Consider the following 18,068-nt stretch of genomic DNA (forward strand, 5'->3'; position numbering starts at 1 on the left):
GCGGTCCTCCCAGAGCGTCCTCTCTGGCCACAGGAGAATTTCCTCTCTGTGACGGCCGCTCCGTCCCCCAATGGGAGCAGGCGGCGGAGGGCATGGCCCGGCATGCAGCGCGGCCCGCGCCTCACTTCCCGGCCTGGCCGCTAAGATGGCGACTCCCATGCACCGCCTTATCGCTCGGAGACAGGCGTGAGTGCAGCGGGCGGGCGGGAAGGGCCTTGCGGCGGAGCGGGGGTTTCCACAGGCGAGCCCGAGCGAGGGGGACCCTGCCGGGCAGCACCCTAAGGCGGCCGCTTGTAGGGAGAGGGCTGCGGAGGGGCAGCTGCGGGACCCGGAGGAGCGGGGCCGGGACAGGGCCGGGGGCGGCCCCCGCGAGTGGGGCCGTGGGGCCGTAGCGCTTTCTGAGGGCTCAGGGCCCCCCTCCTCGCAGGTGCTCTGCGTCCGAGGCAGAGTGCCGCTCGTCTGTAAGGAAACAGCTTTAAAGTACGGCTGGGGCGACCCGATTAGTGACATCGTTGCGGTGAAATGGTGGGAGTGAAAGGATTGTGGAAAAGGAGAGGAAGTCATCAAACTTTCGCTTCTGCTGTTAACACTAGTTAGCAGCGCTTTGGGAAGAGGCTACCTTACAGGTGTCGGCGTGCCATAGTTTTCAGTGAAGTGTGTAAGATCTTGTGATGCAGGCGTTTACTGATCTTCATTGTGGACTTTAAACAGATTAAAAAATAAGTTCTAGGTTCATGTTATGATCTGTTTACGGAACTATAAAAGAAGGGGGGGGGAACTCCAAACAAGCAATCTTTCTTCAGATATGGATATTGCATTTAAGTAATTCTCAATACCTGTTGTACTTTAACCCAGCCAGCAGCTAAAACAACCCCACAGCCATTCGCTCACTGTCCCCCAACAGTGGCATGGGGGAGAGAATTGGGACAAAAAAGGTAAAACTTGTGGGGTGAGATAATGACAGTTTAATAGGACAGAAAAGGAATGGCATAATAATGATAGTGATGATAAAAGTATATACAAAACAAGTGATGCACAGTGCAATTTCTCACCACCCAAAGCCAATGCTCAGCTAGTTCCTGAGCCGTGCCGCCTCCCAGCCACCCCCAGCTATATACAGAGCATGATGCCGAACAGTATGGAATATCTTTTTGGGTAGTGAGGTCAGCTGTCCTCGCTGTGTTCCCTCCCAGCTTCTTGGGCACCCTCCCCACCTTCTTGTTGGCAGGGCAGTATGAGAAGCTGAAAAGTCCTTGACTGCTTGACAACAACTGAAATTTTTGTGTGTTATCAACATTATTCTCATCCTCAATCCAAAACACAGCACTATATCCGCTGCTGGGAAGAAAATTAACTCTATCCCTGCTGAAACCAGGAATCTGATTGCCAAGCACCAAAATGAGGAAAAGCCAATATTTTTGCTTGTTGATGTTAAGTACAGCAAATGCCTGCGTTCACTCTCATGTATTACTTGTGCAGACTTTTCATTTGTTTGTTGGTTTGGATTATTTTTGTCTTCCTTAGAATAATTTATTTCTTGTGTTTTGATTTTTGGAGTGTGTTTGGGTTTTTGTCTGATCATAAGAGTTGGATAGAATATGGATGACTTCTGCATTCTCTGTCTTTTTTTTTTTTACTGATCAGTATAATTTCTTTCCTGTTTTCCAATGAAAACTAACTTGGAATGTCAAAGTACTTATGCAGTACTTGTTCTTTTAAGATGCTATTTTGTTCTGAGTCAAGGAATGATTTCTTACATTTCTTGTTATATTGCAATGTTCTTCATGGGTACATCTGCCAGCCTTGGCTTCTGGGTTGTGGCCATTGATCTCTGTTAAAAGGTTACTTCAGTCTTGTGCTTTTCATTAGTGTTAAGACTTGTTAGTGCTGATATGGTCTTTATAGATCTGTAGTTGTTGAGCTCTTCTGATCTGTTTTCCTGGTAATTACTTACATTGCTTCTAGGGCTTGATTTTACCATTTTAGCTTGCATAGAGTTGTCTGCCCAGGTCGTGTGAGTAGTACCAAAGCCCTGGAAATACTGAGATATATTATTGTTGCTTTAAACTGCCATTCTGTTCCAGCAGAGACAGTTCTGGGCTAATTTGGAGTACAAAACCAAAAAAGTGAATGTTTTTCTGTGTGGATGAAGAGGAGGGAGTATGGTTATTCTGCTTATGTGTAGCTCTTGTGGCAGAGCCAGAAATCCAAGGCAAAACAAAGTGAACCATTCAAAGAAGTTGGGGGTTTTTTTGCTCGTTACTAGATGTACTGCTTCGTGTTCAAGTCTGAGTTAATTGTGCAGCATAGGTTGCAATTTTAATTAGTTTTCTAGTGCTGATTTAGATTAGTATTTCTAAGGCTAGATTATGAAGCCAAATACTCTTTGTATTGAAAAAGGTGTGGATGTTCAGAACAAGATTCCCTTCAAGATATAGTAGAGCTGTCACAAAAGGTGATGGCTAGAGTTGAAAGAGAAGCAATTCCCACCTTGTGTTGAAAAGCAACACTCCTTTTGAGAGAAAAGTGCTCACTGCTAGTCTATCACTCTTCATGCTCTCTAAATACTAAATGAACAGTCTCGGAACCTCCTCAGCTGGAGCTGTTAATTTCAGATAGCTTAGACGGGCTGGCCTTGAAAAATTAGTGTTTTGGTGTTTGGAAAAATAATAGAAGGTGGAAATAAATTACAGCAGCTGCAGTGAACTGTACGGAAGCTACAAAGTCCTGATTTCAGTCCTGGCTCTAAAAGTAATTTGTGATTCTGACCTTGAGTGAGTCACTTGACTGCTGTACGAGTTTCCTTATTTGTAAAGGAGGAGGATGCCTGTGAGAAGATAGCAAAACAGCTTTTGCAAAGCTTCAGAATAGTGGAGTAAGAGCTAGAATATGAAAATATGAGTTGTCTTCCTTAACTTGCTTCTAAAAATGATCAAAGGATTTTACCACAGGATGAAAACTGAAATGTGGATGTGAAATGCTCACCAAATACTTCAGGTGTTTGGATGGTACAGAGTAGTAAGTGAAGTGTTTGATTTACATTGCGCAAAGAGAGCAACAATATGATTGGTCTTATGATAAACCTTGTGCCAGCCCTTAATGAATCTTAATAAATTCAAATAAGCCACAACTAAGATCATCTCTGATTTACCTGTTCAGAATCCTAGGCTGTCTGTGAGAATTTGGCAGTTTGGTACTTGTGTTAAATTCTAGGATGTGGAAATGAAGCTTCCTGCTTTTTGCTAACAGTGTTCTAAAACACGATTTCAGTTAGTTATCTGAAGCAAGCTAGAACCATAAGCAGTTTTTGGATAGTAACAAACTGTATGCAGCATAATCATTCCCAATAACTGTTGTATAATTCTACCCTATAATGCTAAAAGTTCTGCCAATTAAGTTGATCAAAATGTGATTTTGGTGATAGGATTAATCATTGTTCACTGACATGAATGGTCCTAGCAGCATTTTTCAAAATGCTCAGGTTGTTTACGATATTTGAAGGGAGTGGGAAATTGTGGAATCTTAAGAGTGAGGGAAGACTGCAAGGTAGGCTAACCAGCAGCTAGGGTAAAACTGAAAGGGAAATTCGGTGCAGTTGATGAGTGTGTTGACAGTTGATGTCAGTAGTTCAGGATTTGCTGCTTTAGCAGAAGAAGAGTTAAGCTGATGGTCTGGAATAGAGGCAAAGTGTCTCTTTGTTCTCTTTCATAAATAGTTGATATGGGAATGTTTTAATAAATGGAAATGTGTTTGCTTAAATTCTGTTACTGTTCTTGTCCTGATTTAAGATGTATAACAGCTAAAGCACCCATGAATGTCTGGTTTAATCATAACTACATAAACTGTTAAGAATCCGTATAATTAAAAAAAAAAATACTCTTTCAATAGGTAGAACAGACTTGGAATCAGTCACTTAAGTAATTCTGCATTTTTATAGGGAGGCAAACAAGCAGCATGTAAGATGTCAGAAATGTTTAGAGTTTGGACATTGGACATATGAATGTACAGGGAAGAGAAAATACCTGCACAGACCTTCAAGGACAGCTCAATTAGCGAAAATTCTTAAAGAAAAAGAGAAGCGACTATTACTGCAACAAAGGTAAGACTGGCAGAATGAAAATGTCTAGTTTATTAATGAAAAGGTAATTTTGTGGGTGGGAAAGATGGTGTCCCAGACCATTTTCTGTCATCTTTTCTTCCAGCCTGTGTGATGCTTGCTTAATATTAGAGCTGGTTTGTATGTTAGGTGGAGTATGTACACTCAGGTCCCACAAAATTAAAATGTTGTTCATTAACACCTGCTTGTCTGAAATACACTTAAACTTTTTTGAACTGTCTGAAACAAAAAAAGTGCACTAAGCCAAAGTTAAGATAGTTGGAGCCTTTTTTTTTGTAATGGAGTACTGTTTCCTGAATTCTTTGGTTACTTGATCTCATAGGTTTGTGTGCTAGTACAAGCAGGTATGTGTGAAGACTGCAAATGTATTTATAACAGAGAAGCAATTCTTTCACTTCTGTTTAGGTTTGCTGGTAGAGTGTGCAGTTAAAACCGGGTCTTCTGGATACGACCTGCCAGCAGGTCTGTGCCAGCACAACTCCTATACATGGTTCAGTATGAGCTGTGATGGTTAAATAGGTGAATGAGAGTTGGACTATCAGGTGGTTTTAACTCTCAAGCATAAAGTAAAAACATCTCACTGAATTGCACAATTGTTTCCCTTTTTGACATCTGAGGAAGTGAAAGATACCTGCAGCTAAACAGAAAAAATTAAGTAAAACTCTGCATGTGTAATGTGATTTCCTTTCCGCTTTGCTCTGAGTAGACTTTAATGCTTCCCCCAAGTTTAATAAGTGTTTTAACAAGCAGCTGCAGATGACAAAGAGAGAACTAGTGTGCTGCACTAGTTTTCCATGATATTCCTATTTGTGAGGGTCTCCATTCTGCCATTGCAACTCAGATTTAGTTATGGTGGCTGGAGAGTTGTTGCCTCAGCCACACCGAGGGACAGTATCGTTTACAGCCAGAACTGCTGAGGATTTGGAAACATACCCCCTGTTGCTGCCATTTGCAGCTCATTGTGTTGGCTGTAGGTCATCACTGCTGCCAGGATGTGAGTTATGGAAGAATGTTCACACCTTGTGCTCTGTTATCTTAATGGGGAAAGAAAATGGGTGGTGACCTCTGGCAGAGAGGTCTGGTTTGACTTAGTCAGCTGCGTCAACTGAGGCAGCAATAGGAATCAGAGTGCTGAAATGCTGACTTAAGTGGAAGCCCATTAGCTTGTATTGAGTGACATAAAGTGTTTGATTTTGAAATTAATTTTGATCCAATGAGTAGTTCTGAAGCAATTATAATCCCCTAGTAGTCTAGATATGAACTCAGGAGCGCTTAGGCTCTAAAACTTGCTCCATTTGGAGACAGACTTTGAAACAGTTCTGCAGAGACTCAAGATTTTTAAGACAAAGATTGAATTTAAGGCTCTTCCTTGTTCCTTTTCTACCCTATTTCTGTTGAATTCTACAGGTTATCGTTGGACGATAGTGAATTGAGGGCAAAATTGTTTGTTGCCTGGCTGTTGTGCTTGAGTCTGCATATAGGATAATTTTATAGAGTTACAGGCTTGTGCAGCGTCTGCCATGACTGGAGTTTTTTGAGTGTGTAACGGTCCGCAGTGCAGTCATCTCATAAAAGAAAGACTAAGTAATCCTTGATAGGAACAGTTTTTAATCCTGGTTAAACTGGGCTGGATTCATACTGGTTATATCATCATAAGCTCTCTGAAGCTCCTTAACTGTGCCATGAGGCATCCAATTCCTTAGATGCCAATGTCACACTTATTGCGTAGCTTGTTTTGGAAGGGTATTTCTTATCTGCAGAGAAGTTGGGTCTGCTACAGGTCTGCCTCAAAGTATTTGTATCATCATCTTTAAAGGTCTAATAATGAATCATTAACCAGAAGGCAAACATAGTCTAATAAGTTTAATATTTACTTTTTGACAGCCACTTACAAGATTTTTCAGCATTAACTCCTTTCAGCAGTTGTTCCAGGATCTATCTGTTTGTCCAGTATTGACCCTGTGATTCTGATGGACATCATGGAGGTTTTGCTTCCTGGTGTCAGTAAAGCCCACGGCTTGCCTATTCTAGAGTAGGAGTTGGGAGGGGAGGAATGGTGAGAAAATGCTCGTTCCTTAGTGATGTTGCTGCATTGAACCAAACCCAGGGTCTCCGAGTCTTATTTATGGTTCTGGAGACAGTGTGGTGCCACAGGGAAAACCACCAACTGCCATGAAAAAGATTTGTTTGACCTGTAGGGAACTGACCCCTCTAGCTGTGTGGTTCCAGAGAGTAGTGAACTCCTATACTTATCCATACATTAAACGCTAGAGGGAGGCCAAGACCCGTGCCCGGGTTACTCAAGGCTGAATTAGGTCCTGTCTTCTGAAACGTGCTTTGGGAGCTAATTCTGTTTACTCACAGGGATTTTCCTATCTGTGAAACACCTGGTTACCTATGGTGAGGGGATAAGGCCTCGAATATAAATATTAACAGCATTCAGAAGTCAGGAGGGATTATAATTTGGTTCAAAATCTGAATCTTCCTCTTGCCCACAGGAGATTGTGAGGAGTGTGGAAAACTCTTCTGTGCAACTATAATATTTTCATACCATATGCATGAAAATAAAAAATTGAAAAATCCTATTTTTCTGGCATACAGATGGCATTGAGTACTTTTATTGAAATATAGTATAGTTTACACTTAACACTTTTTTCTTTCTACCCTTTTCTGGAGTCTTTTTCAACACATGCTGCTGTCTGATTTCTAAATGAGATATATTTGCAGTTTTTGCTTTTATTTCTCTGTATTTAAGATGGCTTCCAAGTAATAGGTTTCAGTTGAGGATAAAGTATCCTGGTTTATGAAACAACGTACAACTTCCTCATAGATCAGTTGCACATTAAGCATGTTACAAGTATATGATGAGGGTCTACTTTAATCACACATGTACATTCCAGGTTGAATTATGTGCTATATATCTGCAGTGGATTGAGAAGAGCAGGTGATTGGTACATTTGACTGAAATAATTTTATTTTATTGTAAAAAAAAAAAAAAATCCAGAAGTGAAGACTGGTTTAAAAAGAAAATCTCCTAGTGTTTTGTTAAAAGAAACTTTCTTCTGTGTCATTTACAACTTCCTGTGAATGTATGAACACCTGGTAATCTGAAAGACAAATAGCTGGAAAGCATCAGTATAAATAGATTGTTCTGTGTCTTTTTGCACTTGAAAGAAATACGTGGTTAAAACTACAGACTAATTCAGTGTTTTACCCTTTGTTTCAATCAATTCAGTTATCGCTAAATATAGGCACACAGAACTTTTTTTTGTTATCCTTATGTCCTCTGTTTTTTCCATCCCAAAATGTTGTTGTCCATATAATATGAAGACTAAAGCATACTTAACACAGAAAATTATACGTGAATTGCTGCTGCTTTTTTATTTATTTTCCTCATTTGTAAGTATTGTTGTTTTTCTCGTTTGAATAGTGACTGGAAATAAATGCCAAATGAACTTTGGGTGGTGCGGCTCTCTGCCGGTGGGATGCCGGTGGGATACCAGTTTTCTAATATTAAACTCAGCTCCACTGTGCTACTATTTATTTAATTGTCCTACTGTATTAATCACAGCCATTGTTTTTCCCCCCCTTAATTAGCACTGGAGAAAGTACTGCAGAAAGGAAGACCAAGAAAAAAAGGTATGTGGGGAACAATGACAAGTTGTGCAGGTGTTTGTGTGTGATCTTGCACTGGGTATTGCGGCAGGCAATGTGGAAGGCGTGTGTGGGGAAAGTCAATATTGCAAATACAATTCTGATGTTACTGCTTTTAGCCTGTTACAGGCATTTGTACAAAGACGTTTGGAGAATTTCTACTCCTCCCTGTCCAAAAACTCTAAATTCTTTGTCCTCTGCTTTTTTCCCTACTGATTGTCCTATCTTTTACATGATCTTGCTTTAATAATAAAAATCTTCCTATTTCTGCCTCAAAGTTCAAGTGTATTTTAAACAATTGTGTGAATGGTGTACTGTTTTCCAGTTGGTAATCGCTCCACTTACCCATCTTGCTCTTCCTTTTGTTTTCATTCCCTTCTCCTAGCTCCTAGCAGCTGTGTCTCCCAGAAGCTTTGTCTATTTGTCTAGAGAATGAAACAAAGCATCTTAAAAAAAAAAAACAAACCCACAACCCCAAAACCAAACAAAAAACCCCCCAATCCCAGACTAAAACAAAATTCAGGAAATACCCCCAAGTACTAATTTGAGGCAAGAACTCTTTCTCCTTTATTTCTACTTCACTTTGCAGTAACATTTATGTGGGAATTCGCTTCTGTCTTTTAGCAAAACCCTTTCAGGATCAGCGGGAACCCTGGCTGTAGTACTCCTGCTAATCTGGTCCCGACTTTTTCTTATGGGGGATGTCTGACCGGTAATCGCCTCATTATCTCTTCGCATTTAGCTGACTGTTCTCTGTCTCTAAATCTAATCTAAAAACAGTTTTTGGAAGATTTGTTAAGACCAGGCCTTTTCCTTTAAATAAGCCACAGCAGTTTTTTAAAACACACCTTTATTTTAGGCTGTCGTGTGGAATGTGGCTTTATTGGAATGCTTCTTGGTGAGAGTCTTCGTTCTACTATCAGAATGTGTTTTATCAAAGGCTCCTTTCTCAGTGTCCATTTACTGTTTGAGTTACATGGGACCAGTGAGATTGTAAATTAACTGATGTCTGAACAATGTAGTTCAAACCTCTTCCTTCCTCAGCTTTCTCATATGCTGCAGTCTTCTACTTGGCGTAATGATTTTCAGAGTATTTGAGCTCTAAACTAATGCAAAACCAAAAAGAGCAAAAGGATTTATGGGAGAGGGGGTGGATGGTCACTTTTTCCTTAAAATTTTAAAACTCTTCTAGGTTTAAATTGTTATCTTGCTTTTATGCAAGCACCAAATCCATCAATATAAATTACTTTCCAGATCATTTGCTAGTTATATTTTTATTATGATACAGGAAGAATTAAATGCAGAAAATTGAGCAAAGTGTTACCATTGAATATGTAAGTTCCAGATTAAAAAAAAAAATTGCAAAAGTTAGGGTTCTGGCAGAAGTGAGCACTAACCTTTTACATACTGTATGTTTGTTTTGATATAAACAGTAATAAGCAGGCTACAGGCTTAACCAGAAAAACAGGAACAGGCAAACCAGCGGTTGTACAATCTTATGACCTCAGGTGACACAGAGCTGTATTCTGGATGCACGTTGCCTTCAACGTTCCCATGCGGCATACTTTAGTTGAAAGCCCACTTCGTGCTTGGATCACATGCTACTTAAATCTACCTGTCTGAAGGGTAAAATCATGTCTTGATTCACTTCTTTCTTCAGGCACCCAGCTGTGATTGTGCCCAAAACTGTAGATTTGATCTAAGTAGCAAGTTTAAAATCACCTGGGGTTGTTTGACAATTGCAATAGGATTAGAAAGGACAAAAAGTCTCAGAGAGGGCTGATAGCATGTGTTACAATCATACAAGATAGTAACATTTGTGAACTTGTTCTGAGGAGAATGAGTGCTTCTCTGCTGGAGAAATCTTGTGGTTTTACAGTGGTGTAGTAGACCCAAAGATCTTCGATCTACCAGTCTATAACATCTGGGCTGTCACATCACCTAATTAGGACAAGGCGAAGTAGTGAATTTTACTTGCTCCCATCTCCATCCTCCTGTAACCACCAACAGGCCACATATTGCATCACCCAGTAACAAGTATCTGCTTGTTTCTTCTCTCTTCAATCTACTATGGCTTTCCTTTAGGAGAAGCAGTATTATGTTCTGATGTTTCTCTGAGTGGATTTCAGATTATAACCTAAATAATGGAGGTCCATGGACTGCTCCTATGGATTCTGTGCAAGGTGATTAGGAAAAGAAAGCTCAGTCAAAGTTGTTGTTCAGAGGATCCTCTGACTGATTCTCATCCATCTAAATGGGTTTGTACATTTTAATGAAGCTGTTTTGATTTAAACTACTAGTTCCCTTTTTTTGTTGTTTTCTCATCTTAAGACTAGTTTTTCATAATCATTAAGTCTGTATTTAACCAGCCCTTATGGATTTATCTGTAATAAATAGCCATTGTGTCTGCATGCACAGCGATAACAGACTACAGATATTATAAAAACATCAGTGGTTTCATAGCTTAATGCATGCTTCCAGATTTGTCAGCTGACATGACCATGGCTGATATGATGAAAAAACATTGCTCTTTCTCTAATAGCCTTAACATTGGCATTTCCTGAGTTGTAATATTTAAGCAAACCCTCTGATAAAAAACTACTACGTTAATTTTCTAATGGAAAGAAGATTCTGCGTTATTATATCTAACATTTTTGGATGCTGTTTGGTTGACTTGGTGGGAAGCAGGGTGAATTAATATCTTTACACTTTGGAGAAGGATCTATGGGAGAATTAAATTGTACTTTCTTGGAATTCATATTGCCTTACATAATCAGAGACCTTGATCTGGAAAAATGCTGCCTCAGTAAGGGCTAAACATGAAAAAAAAATTGCAGAGGATACAGATATCTACTTTTCTATGTTCATAATTCTGTCTTTACCTTGGACTCCTTGTCTTTACCACTCCTTGTCTTCCATTCTGAAGATATAAGCATCCTGTAGTGGCAGGTAATTTGGGGTCTCTTGCCATGAGTAATCTAAGAATAGTTTCTGTTGGGTACAATTCTGACATTTGTGAAATCGCTGATGAAACTTCCACCGATTTTGACATTGCCAAAATTTCCCCTCTTATTACAGTGGTGTGCTGGTGCTGGCACCAAAAAATTATCTTTGATCATTTTTCCCCAAGGCTTTAGTAATACAGGACATTCATGCTTCTCCTGCAGCCTTGTTCTTCTATTTAGCCACGTCAGTAGACATTCCTCATTACTGTGAACAAGATGCTTGCCAGCTTTCAAACTTAACCTTTTTCTGCAGTCCTGTTTGGGCTTACCTCATGTAAGCGGTGTCACTCTGCTGCTGCTCAAGGGGCCAAAATGCATTTGTTCAGAATTGGGGGAGAGAAACAGGGATTTGTCTAGATTGTCAGGCCTGGAAATTTTCAGACCAAATAATTGATCTTTGGATTACAGCACAGTACAAAGAACACTGTGTATTGAATGCTGTCTCTAGCAGGCCTGTTCTCATCTGTGTATTTGTTTTCTTTCAGATCTAAAAGCGTCACCAGTTCCAGCAGCAGTAGCAGTGCCAGTTCGGCTAGCGATTCCTCATCTGACAGTGAAGATTCTTCTACCTCCTCTTCATCTGATGACAGTGACAGTGATGAGAGCTCCTCTACTTCCTCATCTTCTCCATCCTCGAGTAGTACTTCCTCTTCTTCAGAGTTCGAATCAGATTCTAGTTCCTCCAGCAGTAGCAGCAGCAGCACAGACAGTAGCTCTGATGATGAGCCACCAAAGAAAAAGAAGAAGAAATAGTGCGGTACAGTGTAGAACTATTGTTCAGTGAATGATAACACTCTTCAAAGATGTTTTGAGCACATGGTTGCCAAACAGTTTAACTGGTCAACATTTCTACTGCTAAAACTTTCTAAATGTTTTGCATAGTTGTTCATAGGACATGAAAGGTATTAAATGGCACGTGAGACTTACTGAAAGAGTATTTTTGTGGTTTATCCTTTTATGGAAAATTTTACTTTTTTAGTTCAAAAATCTATCATCAGATTTGTTTATATGAGCTAAGGTCCAGTAACCTGGATGTTTACATGCTGGAAAGCAAAAGCTTTTTATCACAGATAATGCTGTGCGTCATATGCTAGTACTCTGTTTATGACAGCTTCACTTACATTTAGAAAATCCTCTAAACTATTAGAAGCAAAAGTTTTACCCTGCTGGCTGTAGAGCACTGTCATTGTTGAAACTGAATGCACAATGTTGCACACAGAGGGCCTTCCATCTCACTGTTAACAAATGTATTATATGCTGCTGAGCTTTTTTTCTGATGGCTTTTCCTGATGCTTCCAGGTCGAGTCTTAACTGCAACATAAAACTTTAAATAGTGTTCATTTGTTAATGATCAGTATACTACTTGTACTGTACAGAGGCTTTAGTCTTTTCAACTCGCCCGTTTCCTTAGCTCATGCATTTGTAGTATTTTCTGAGACACAAAGTGTCTTTCGCAGCGGTGTCTGTAAGAAAGAGGAAAAGTGCACAGTGGAAGAATTATGACTGATGCTGCTTAGGAGTTTCATCTTTGTGCCTTTTTTTGTAAATTAAATGTATCCTAGTGTGAGAAGGGCTTGAGTGGGTGTTTTCCAGAACTCCATTAGCTTTCCATACAGAATACGGTCAGTAGAATGAGAGAAATAGCAGTAACAAACGAAAATGGGCACTATTTTCAAGGAGATAGGAAAAAGGCTATTTTCACTGGCTGCTCAGTAAGAAAAGGAGTCGCCTTTAAATAGAGGTCCCAAAGGAAAGTGTTTCCCTTCTGATATTTTTGCAAAAAATGGTTGCATAATGCAAGATTACCAATCCGTGTTGTTGGGCACACAGTGACTGGCGTTATAGTCTGCGGTATAATCAGTCCCTTATTTTTATGTAAGAGCGTGTACGTGTTTGTGAAAATCAGGCATGGGAGAAGCAAGTTAGTGCAAAAAAACCAAACCCAACAAAAGCAAAATCCAAACATACTGCAGAACAAGTATTGCTGGTTGCAAATTGGAAGTTATTTGTTCTTTTGGTGAATTGAAGCAGTTGGCATTAGTATTTTAATTTGTGATGCAGTCTCCTAAATTTCTTATTGTTGGAGTACCCTTTTTTGGGGAGGAGGCATCACATGTGGAAGAATTCTTGAATATCTTGGTTTAGGTAAAATATAGTAACTAAACTATTTTTTATATTTTTATGGAGAAAGTAGTGTGTAGAATTAATTTTGAATAAACTGTGCTTATTTAAATGTTTGAAAATATGTATGTTGTGTGTGTGTTAGTCTGTAATCATTATTGTGTTTTACAGAACACTCTGCAGACTGTAAATAAAATTACCAGAAAATTGTTTAAGTCTTCTTGAGTGAATGTACCATTTAATGGGAAAGTTAATAAATTATTAAACAGTAGTTGCTACATTCATGCTTGCTGCAAATCCAAATGCAAGTGCTGTATAATAGTTAAGGAGATGTGTGGAAGCCCTTTGGAATATGGGAATTTTTAAGCGCATCGCAGCAGTTCCAGCAGGCCCCACGTGATGACTGGAGCGAGTGTGGTGGCGAATTTGCTGTCGGGGACCTCGTCGTCCTGTGGGTGCTGCTGGAAGGGGTGCGGAGCCCACCAGGTTGCAGGTCCCACGCTACAAGGGATATAGGCTTTAGTTCAGTGGGCGCTGGGCTGGGCGGCAGCGTGGACGTGCAGGGGGTTGTGGTGAGGAACAGGCGGTCCTGCAGAAGGGAGAGGATGGGGATGGAGGTTTGGCTGCCTTGGCCGTCCCCTTAAGACCATCTTGTACGTTTGTTTCTTTAACGCTGCTGGTGTTTGTGCATAGATGGTTTCGCCAGAAGTGCACTGCTTCTTACAGACGTATATTCCCCCTGTTAAGTTGTCTCTACCTAGAAAAGAGAAGTTTAAGATTCTCGGACAACTAATTACAAAAGTTGGTCATTGAATTCAGAGGGCTGGTCTCTTGGACATCTGTTGATGTTTGGTGTCTACAGCCAGGCGAATTGGGTCCATTCACAAAGGCAAAAGGAAACACTTGCGTATGTTGGGTTCTGTCAGCAGGAGCTGGGATAAGGCAACAGAATTACAGATGATACTAAAGAACCTTAATTTAATTTCTGCTCTGCTGTTGGCTCGTGAGTGGAGATTCAGAGAGATGGCTTGCTGCTCTTACTGGCTGGCTGATACTGCCAACTGCTGATTTAACTCTGACACCAACCATGAATCCCTCTGTACTCAGAATTTTAAAAAAATGTTTAATTTCGGAGTCAATATTTTTGTTGGGTTTTTTACATTGCCCTTTCTGTTTAACTTGTCTCTAAATATTCTTATTTTACAGAGTAAAACCCACCAGCCTGTCAAGAGCCTTGCCAGTTCATCTTTCACTAGATCCCATCCTGATTTCTTACTGGATGCTTTGATTCAAACTTTTTTCAATGGGAAAGGTATTTCTTTAATTAACTGCCTTCCAAAGCTCTAGGTTAAGTACAAAAGATCATTAACGTAAAAAAAAAGCCCGAAAAAACAAAAAAATCCCCACTAACTAGGAATTATGTTTACTAAGCAGTTACGTGACACTTGTGTGGCTCTGAACAACCTCAATTTAATCCTTCCAATTACAAGTAAAGCTGCCATTGCTAATTGAGGGGAAGCGATTGATGCAGTCTGGTAGAAGAACAGCCTGGGGAAGAGGCATGGCATTGCAAGGGGAAACACTGCGAACTGAGGGGAGAGCAGAAGGGAGAGACAACCTGATCTTCTAGTCCAGGCCTTTATTAAATCCGACATCTGTCAGCCAGGAACAGGTTTTTGGGTGCCCTCAATGAAATTGCATTATACAGTCTCTTGTGGATTGATGGATTGATTTTTTTATTATTTTTTTTTAAGGGAGGAGTCCTTAATAAATAGGACTTTTGGTATCAAATGGATTTGCTTTATAAAGAAACGATTCAACATCCCTTAGCTCCATGGGTTTAATTGGCTTTATGAAATTATATTTATCCAAGCTCTGCCTTTAAGCAGGCAGCGAGACTTCAGTTGTGTCTGACGCAGGTCTCCACAGCCTAATTTTGTTAATCGAGGTGCGTAAGAGGGGGGGTGTGTGTAATACAAACCATGACACCAGAATGTAAGTTTGACTTTTGAGATTTGATATATCAAAAACATCACTGGCAGAACATAATTTTAGAAACATCGTGGAAACCTGATAGGAACGGGCTATTTTTATTATTTCCCGTTCTTTTCTCTGTTATTTACCGTGCAGTGATATTTCACAAAGCAGCTGCCGGTGCCTTCCCGCCATGGAGAGACGGGAAGTTATAGGTGCATTTAATTTTCAGGTGGGTTGGGGTCCCACCCCCGTTTGATCGCGTTTCGTGGAGGTGTTGGTCGTATTTCGGTGTCGTGACAAACGTCGGCTCTAACTGCCAGGAGTTACCAACTGCTCGAGATTGGCTCTCTGCTTAAAACTATTATTGTGTCTTTTTACAGCATGTTGGTATGAGGGGCCTCTGCAGTCACAGTATCAGAGACCGTATTTTTAAAAGAAGATTTAGATTCTGGAGTTTATTAACTTATGCAAAAAGGAAGAAAAAAGGGGTTGGGTTTTTTGTTTTTTTTTTTTCACCATTCCGCTGCACTTTACTCACTTATTTCAAATAATAAAGTATTGCTTTTTAACAAACGCAAGGCAGAAGTGTGTTCCCGTACGTTTCGAAGTGGGCTTACGTGGAAGAAAGAGGTGTTTAAAGGCGAAGCGTTGCTACAAGCCAGCTGCGGGATTTTGGAGAGGATTTCAAAGCCCCGCGCCTTGCCGCGTGATGCCCGCCGCGGGGGGCGGGGCCACGGCACGCCCCGCCCCCCTCCCCGCGGTCACGTGCTCACCGAGTCCCCTGTCGCGGGTCACGTGAGCGGCGGCGGGGCTGCGGCGGCGCGGGGGCTGCCGGGTAGCGCGAGTGCCCGGCTGCGGGAGGAGCCGCGGCCCGGCAGGACGGGCGGAGGGAGGGAGGGAGGGAGGCCGGAGCCGGGCGAGGGGCCGAGGGCTGCCCAGGCCGACGTCGCCGGCCCTCCCCGACCTCTCCTCGCCGCCAGCCCGGCCCCGTCCCGCGATGGAGCGGCGGGACCCCTGGGGAGCCGCCGTCGCCTCCCGCCAGTGAGCCGCTTCCCCCTTCCCCCGGGCCTCGTCCCCCGCCGGGGGCAGGACCTGCCCCTGCGCTCCCCGGGTGGTCGGTGACTCGGCGGCGGCGGCCCTTCCTCCCTCGGGCCTCTTCGTGTGTCGTGTCGTCCCCCCCCCCCCCTCCTCCCCGCCCGGCGGGCCGGTGGCGGCAGCCAGGAAATGGTCCGGGCCTAGCGGAGCGGCGAACGGAGGTGAGACGCGGCCGGGGGTGGGGACGCGCCGGGGCCGGCCGCGGGGCAGGGGGGCCCGCCGCGGGGGCACGCCCTCCCACCGACACCGGCACCCCCGCGGCGGTCCCGCCGGTGGGGGGAAGGGCGGGATGCCGGCAGCGGTCGTGTCTGTGTCTGTGTCCCCCCCCCTCCCTTCCCCGGCTGGTTTCTCGGGGAGCTTTCCCGGCCCGCCCTGCCCTCCCGCGCCCGGAGCCGTCCGGCGCTCCGTGCCAGCGTTACCTGCGCGGGCCCCGGCCCGCCCCCGCCCCGCCGGGCTGCGGCTCCGGACGGTTGGGATCGCCCGTTTCAGGGCGCATCTCTCCCGCTTCAACCCGCGGTGTTGCCCCGCACACGTACGTGGCGAGGGACACGCCGAGAGGAGCCCCGCACCCGGCGGGAACGGCGGTGGGTGTCTGTGCCGGGCACCGCTCCCCGCCGGCCTGTCCCTCTCACCGGGGAGCAAAACCCGGGCGGCCCCCGGTAAAAGAGGCGTTCGGGACGGTTCCTGTGCTGGCCGAGGGGTGCATCCCCTCTCTTAGCTCTCGGGTTTAATCCTTTTCCAGTAATTGACGTCAGGGCTTTGTTCCTTCCCCTTTGCTCTCTGCGTTTTAGGCCCTGAGCCGCTCTGGGGATGGAGCGGGCAGGGTGCCGCGGGGGTCGTAGGAAACGGCTTCGGGTAGGTGCTGCCCCAAGGTCAGGAGAGGGGAGACCCTGCGGTTACTGGCACGCAATCGCGTCCTCCTGGTGAGTGACGAGGTAGTTGTTACGTAAAGCGCCGTCCCGATGAGGATTGGGTTATACTTTGTAATCAAAGGTCCCATCACTTAACGTTTCTTGAGCCTGGGCTGATAAATGTTTTTGGTTTTTTTTTTTTCTTTCTCCTCTGAACAAAACAAAGTGAGAAAGTGTTGAGACGTGTGATACAGATATTAGTGCTTTCACTTGCTGTGTCTTTCATTCACTTCTTCAATGAGGAAGGGATTAACTTCATTTTGGGGGAAAACGGAGAGTGCTTCTACCCGTACCTCAAATAGGGCCTGAAAAGACGATGCTCTAATGAAGACAGCTCCCTTCGGCAGGTGTGGGCCTCTCCATTTCACAAGCCCATCTCCTCGGCTTATTACGGTCCCGTTTGATCATTTACTCATGAAGACTGTGACGGTTTTAAGTGTTCACATGCTGCCACTGATGTCAGTCAGCCCTCCCACTTGCCTCTGCGTGAGCTGAACAGGCACTTACTCAGCATCAGTCGTCTTTGAAATTAGCTTGTTCTGCTCCAGTCCGTGCTTTCATTTGTCACCTTACTGCCAGCTCCCTCCTCGTTACTGGATTTCTCCTCACGGGTATATTTCTAGTTCCTTACATTTCTTTACAACTTCTGAATACTTCTCTTAAGTCACTGGACCGGAGTGCTTTGCAGCCCCGGAGGCATTATTGCGAAATAGGGTCTGGTCAAATGCTTTGGAGGAGTGGTTGGCGACTGGATTTGTAATTTCGTTATCTCCTCTAACGAGAGAAACATCATTAAAGTCACAGTGCTACTGGTGTGTCGTCCGCCTCAGCGAGGTGTGCCGTATACAGCCGTAGTCACGTCGGTACTGTGTGTGGGCATTGTTCTGGAGTTGTACAATGGCTCGTCATGGTAATTGTGCAGTTCTTGTTGGTTAATGACAAGAAAGAAGATTTTACCCTTTGGCATTATTACTATCTTGGCTGTATTAATGTATCGGTATTAATGTTTATGATTTGCTAACTGCTAGGCAATGTATTTGCAGCTTTGGGCAAGAGCAAGCTCTCCTCTGTGGAACAGTTTTAACAATCATGAAAGAAAACAGTAAATTTCCACTGTAGTCTCAAAAACGGTTTCAGGTCTCTAATATTTCCTTTAAACATCTCTGCACTTCTCATTTTATGACTTTT

At 43.1% G+C, this 18,068-nt stretch overlaps 2 protein-coding genes across 6 annotated transcripts in view; both read left to right on the top strand.

The window, feature by feature from the left end:
- Positions 1-61: 61 nt before the first annotated feature.
- On the top strand, positions 62-13,116 carry ZCCHC10 (zinc finger CCHC-type containing 10). Its single transcript, XM_054841700.1, has 4 exons — positions 62-186; positions 3,938-4,099; positions 7,715-7,756; positions 11,262-13,116. Exons 1-4 carry the CDS (start codon positions 71-73, stop codon positions 11,527-11,529), a joined length of 588 nt encoding a protein of 195 aa, XP_054697675.1. The 5' UTR covers positions 62-70; the 3' UTR covers positions 11,530-13,116.
- Positions 13,117-15,685: 2,569 nt separating this feature from the next.
- The window catches only part of AFF4 (ALF transcription elongation factor 4), a 52,604-nt gene continuing 50,221 nt past the window's right edge, over positions 15,686-18,068 (top strand). For 4 of the 5 annotated variants that reach the window (XM_054841694.1, XM_054841695.1, XM_054841697.1 and 1 more), the window contains exon 1: positions 15,686-15,915. In XM_054841694.1, coding sequence (XP_054697669.1) covers positions 15,872-15,915 — 44 coding nt within the window. In that variant the 5' untranslated portion in view covers positions 15,686-15,871. Of the gene's footprint in view, positions 16,131-18,068 lie in introns of all 5 variants that reach the window. The other variant, XM_054841696.1, reaches the window with a different exon arrangement.

The sequence above is a fragment of the Grus americana genome, chromosome 14 (genome assembly GCF_028858705.1).
Source record: "Grus americana isolate bGruAme1 chromosome 14, bGruAme1.mat, whole genome shotgun sequence".
Taxonomy (NCBI): domain Eukaryota; kingdom Metazoa; phylum Chordata; class Aves; order Gruiformes; family Gruidae; genus Grus; species Grus americana.

What these genes read in the sequence shown, in the direction of transcription:
- ZCCHC10 (XM_054841700.1), top strand. Translation starts at nt 71, where the DNA reads ATGGGAGCAGGCGGCGGAGGGCATGGCCCGGCATGCAGCGCGGCCCGC. An exon ending in CTTATCGCTCGGAGACAGGC is followed by an intron (nt 187 to 3,937) that starts GTGAGTGCAGCG and finishes GCATTTTTATAG; the next exon opens with GGAGGCAAACAAGCAGCATG. An exon ending in AGGAAGACCAAGAAAAAAAG is followed by an intron (nt 7,757 to 11,261) that starts GTATGTGGGGAA and finishes GTTTTCTTTCAG; the next exon opens with ATCTAAAAGCGTCACCAGTT.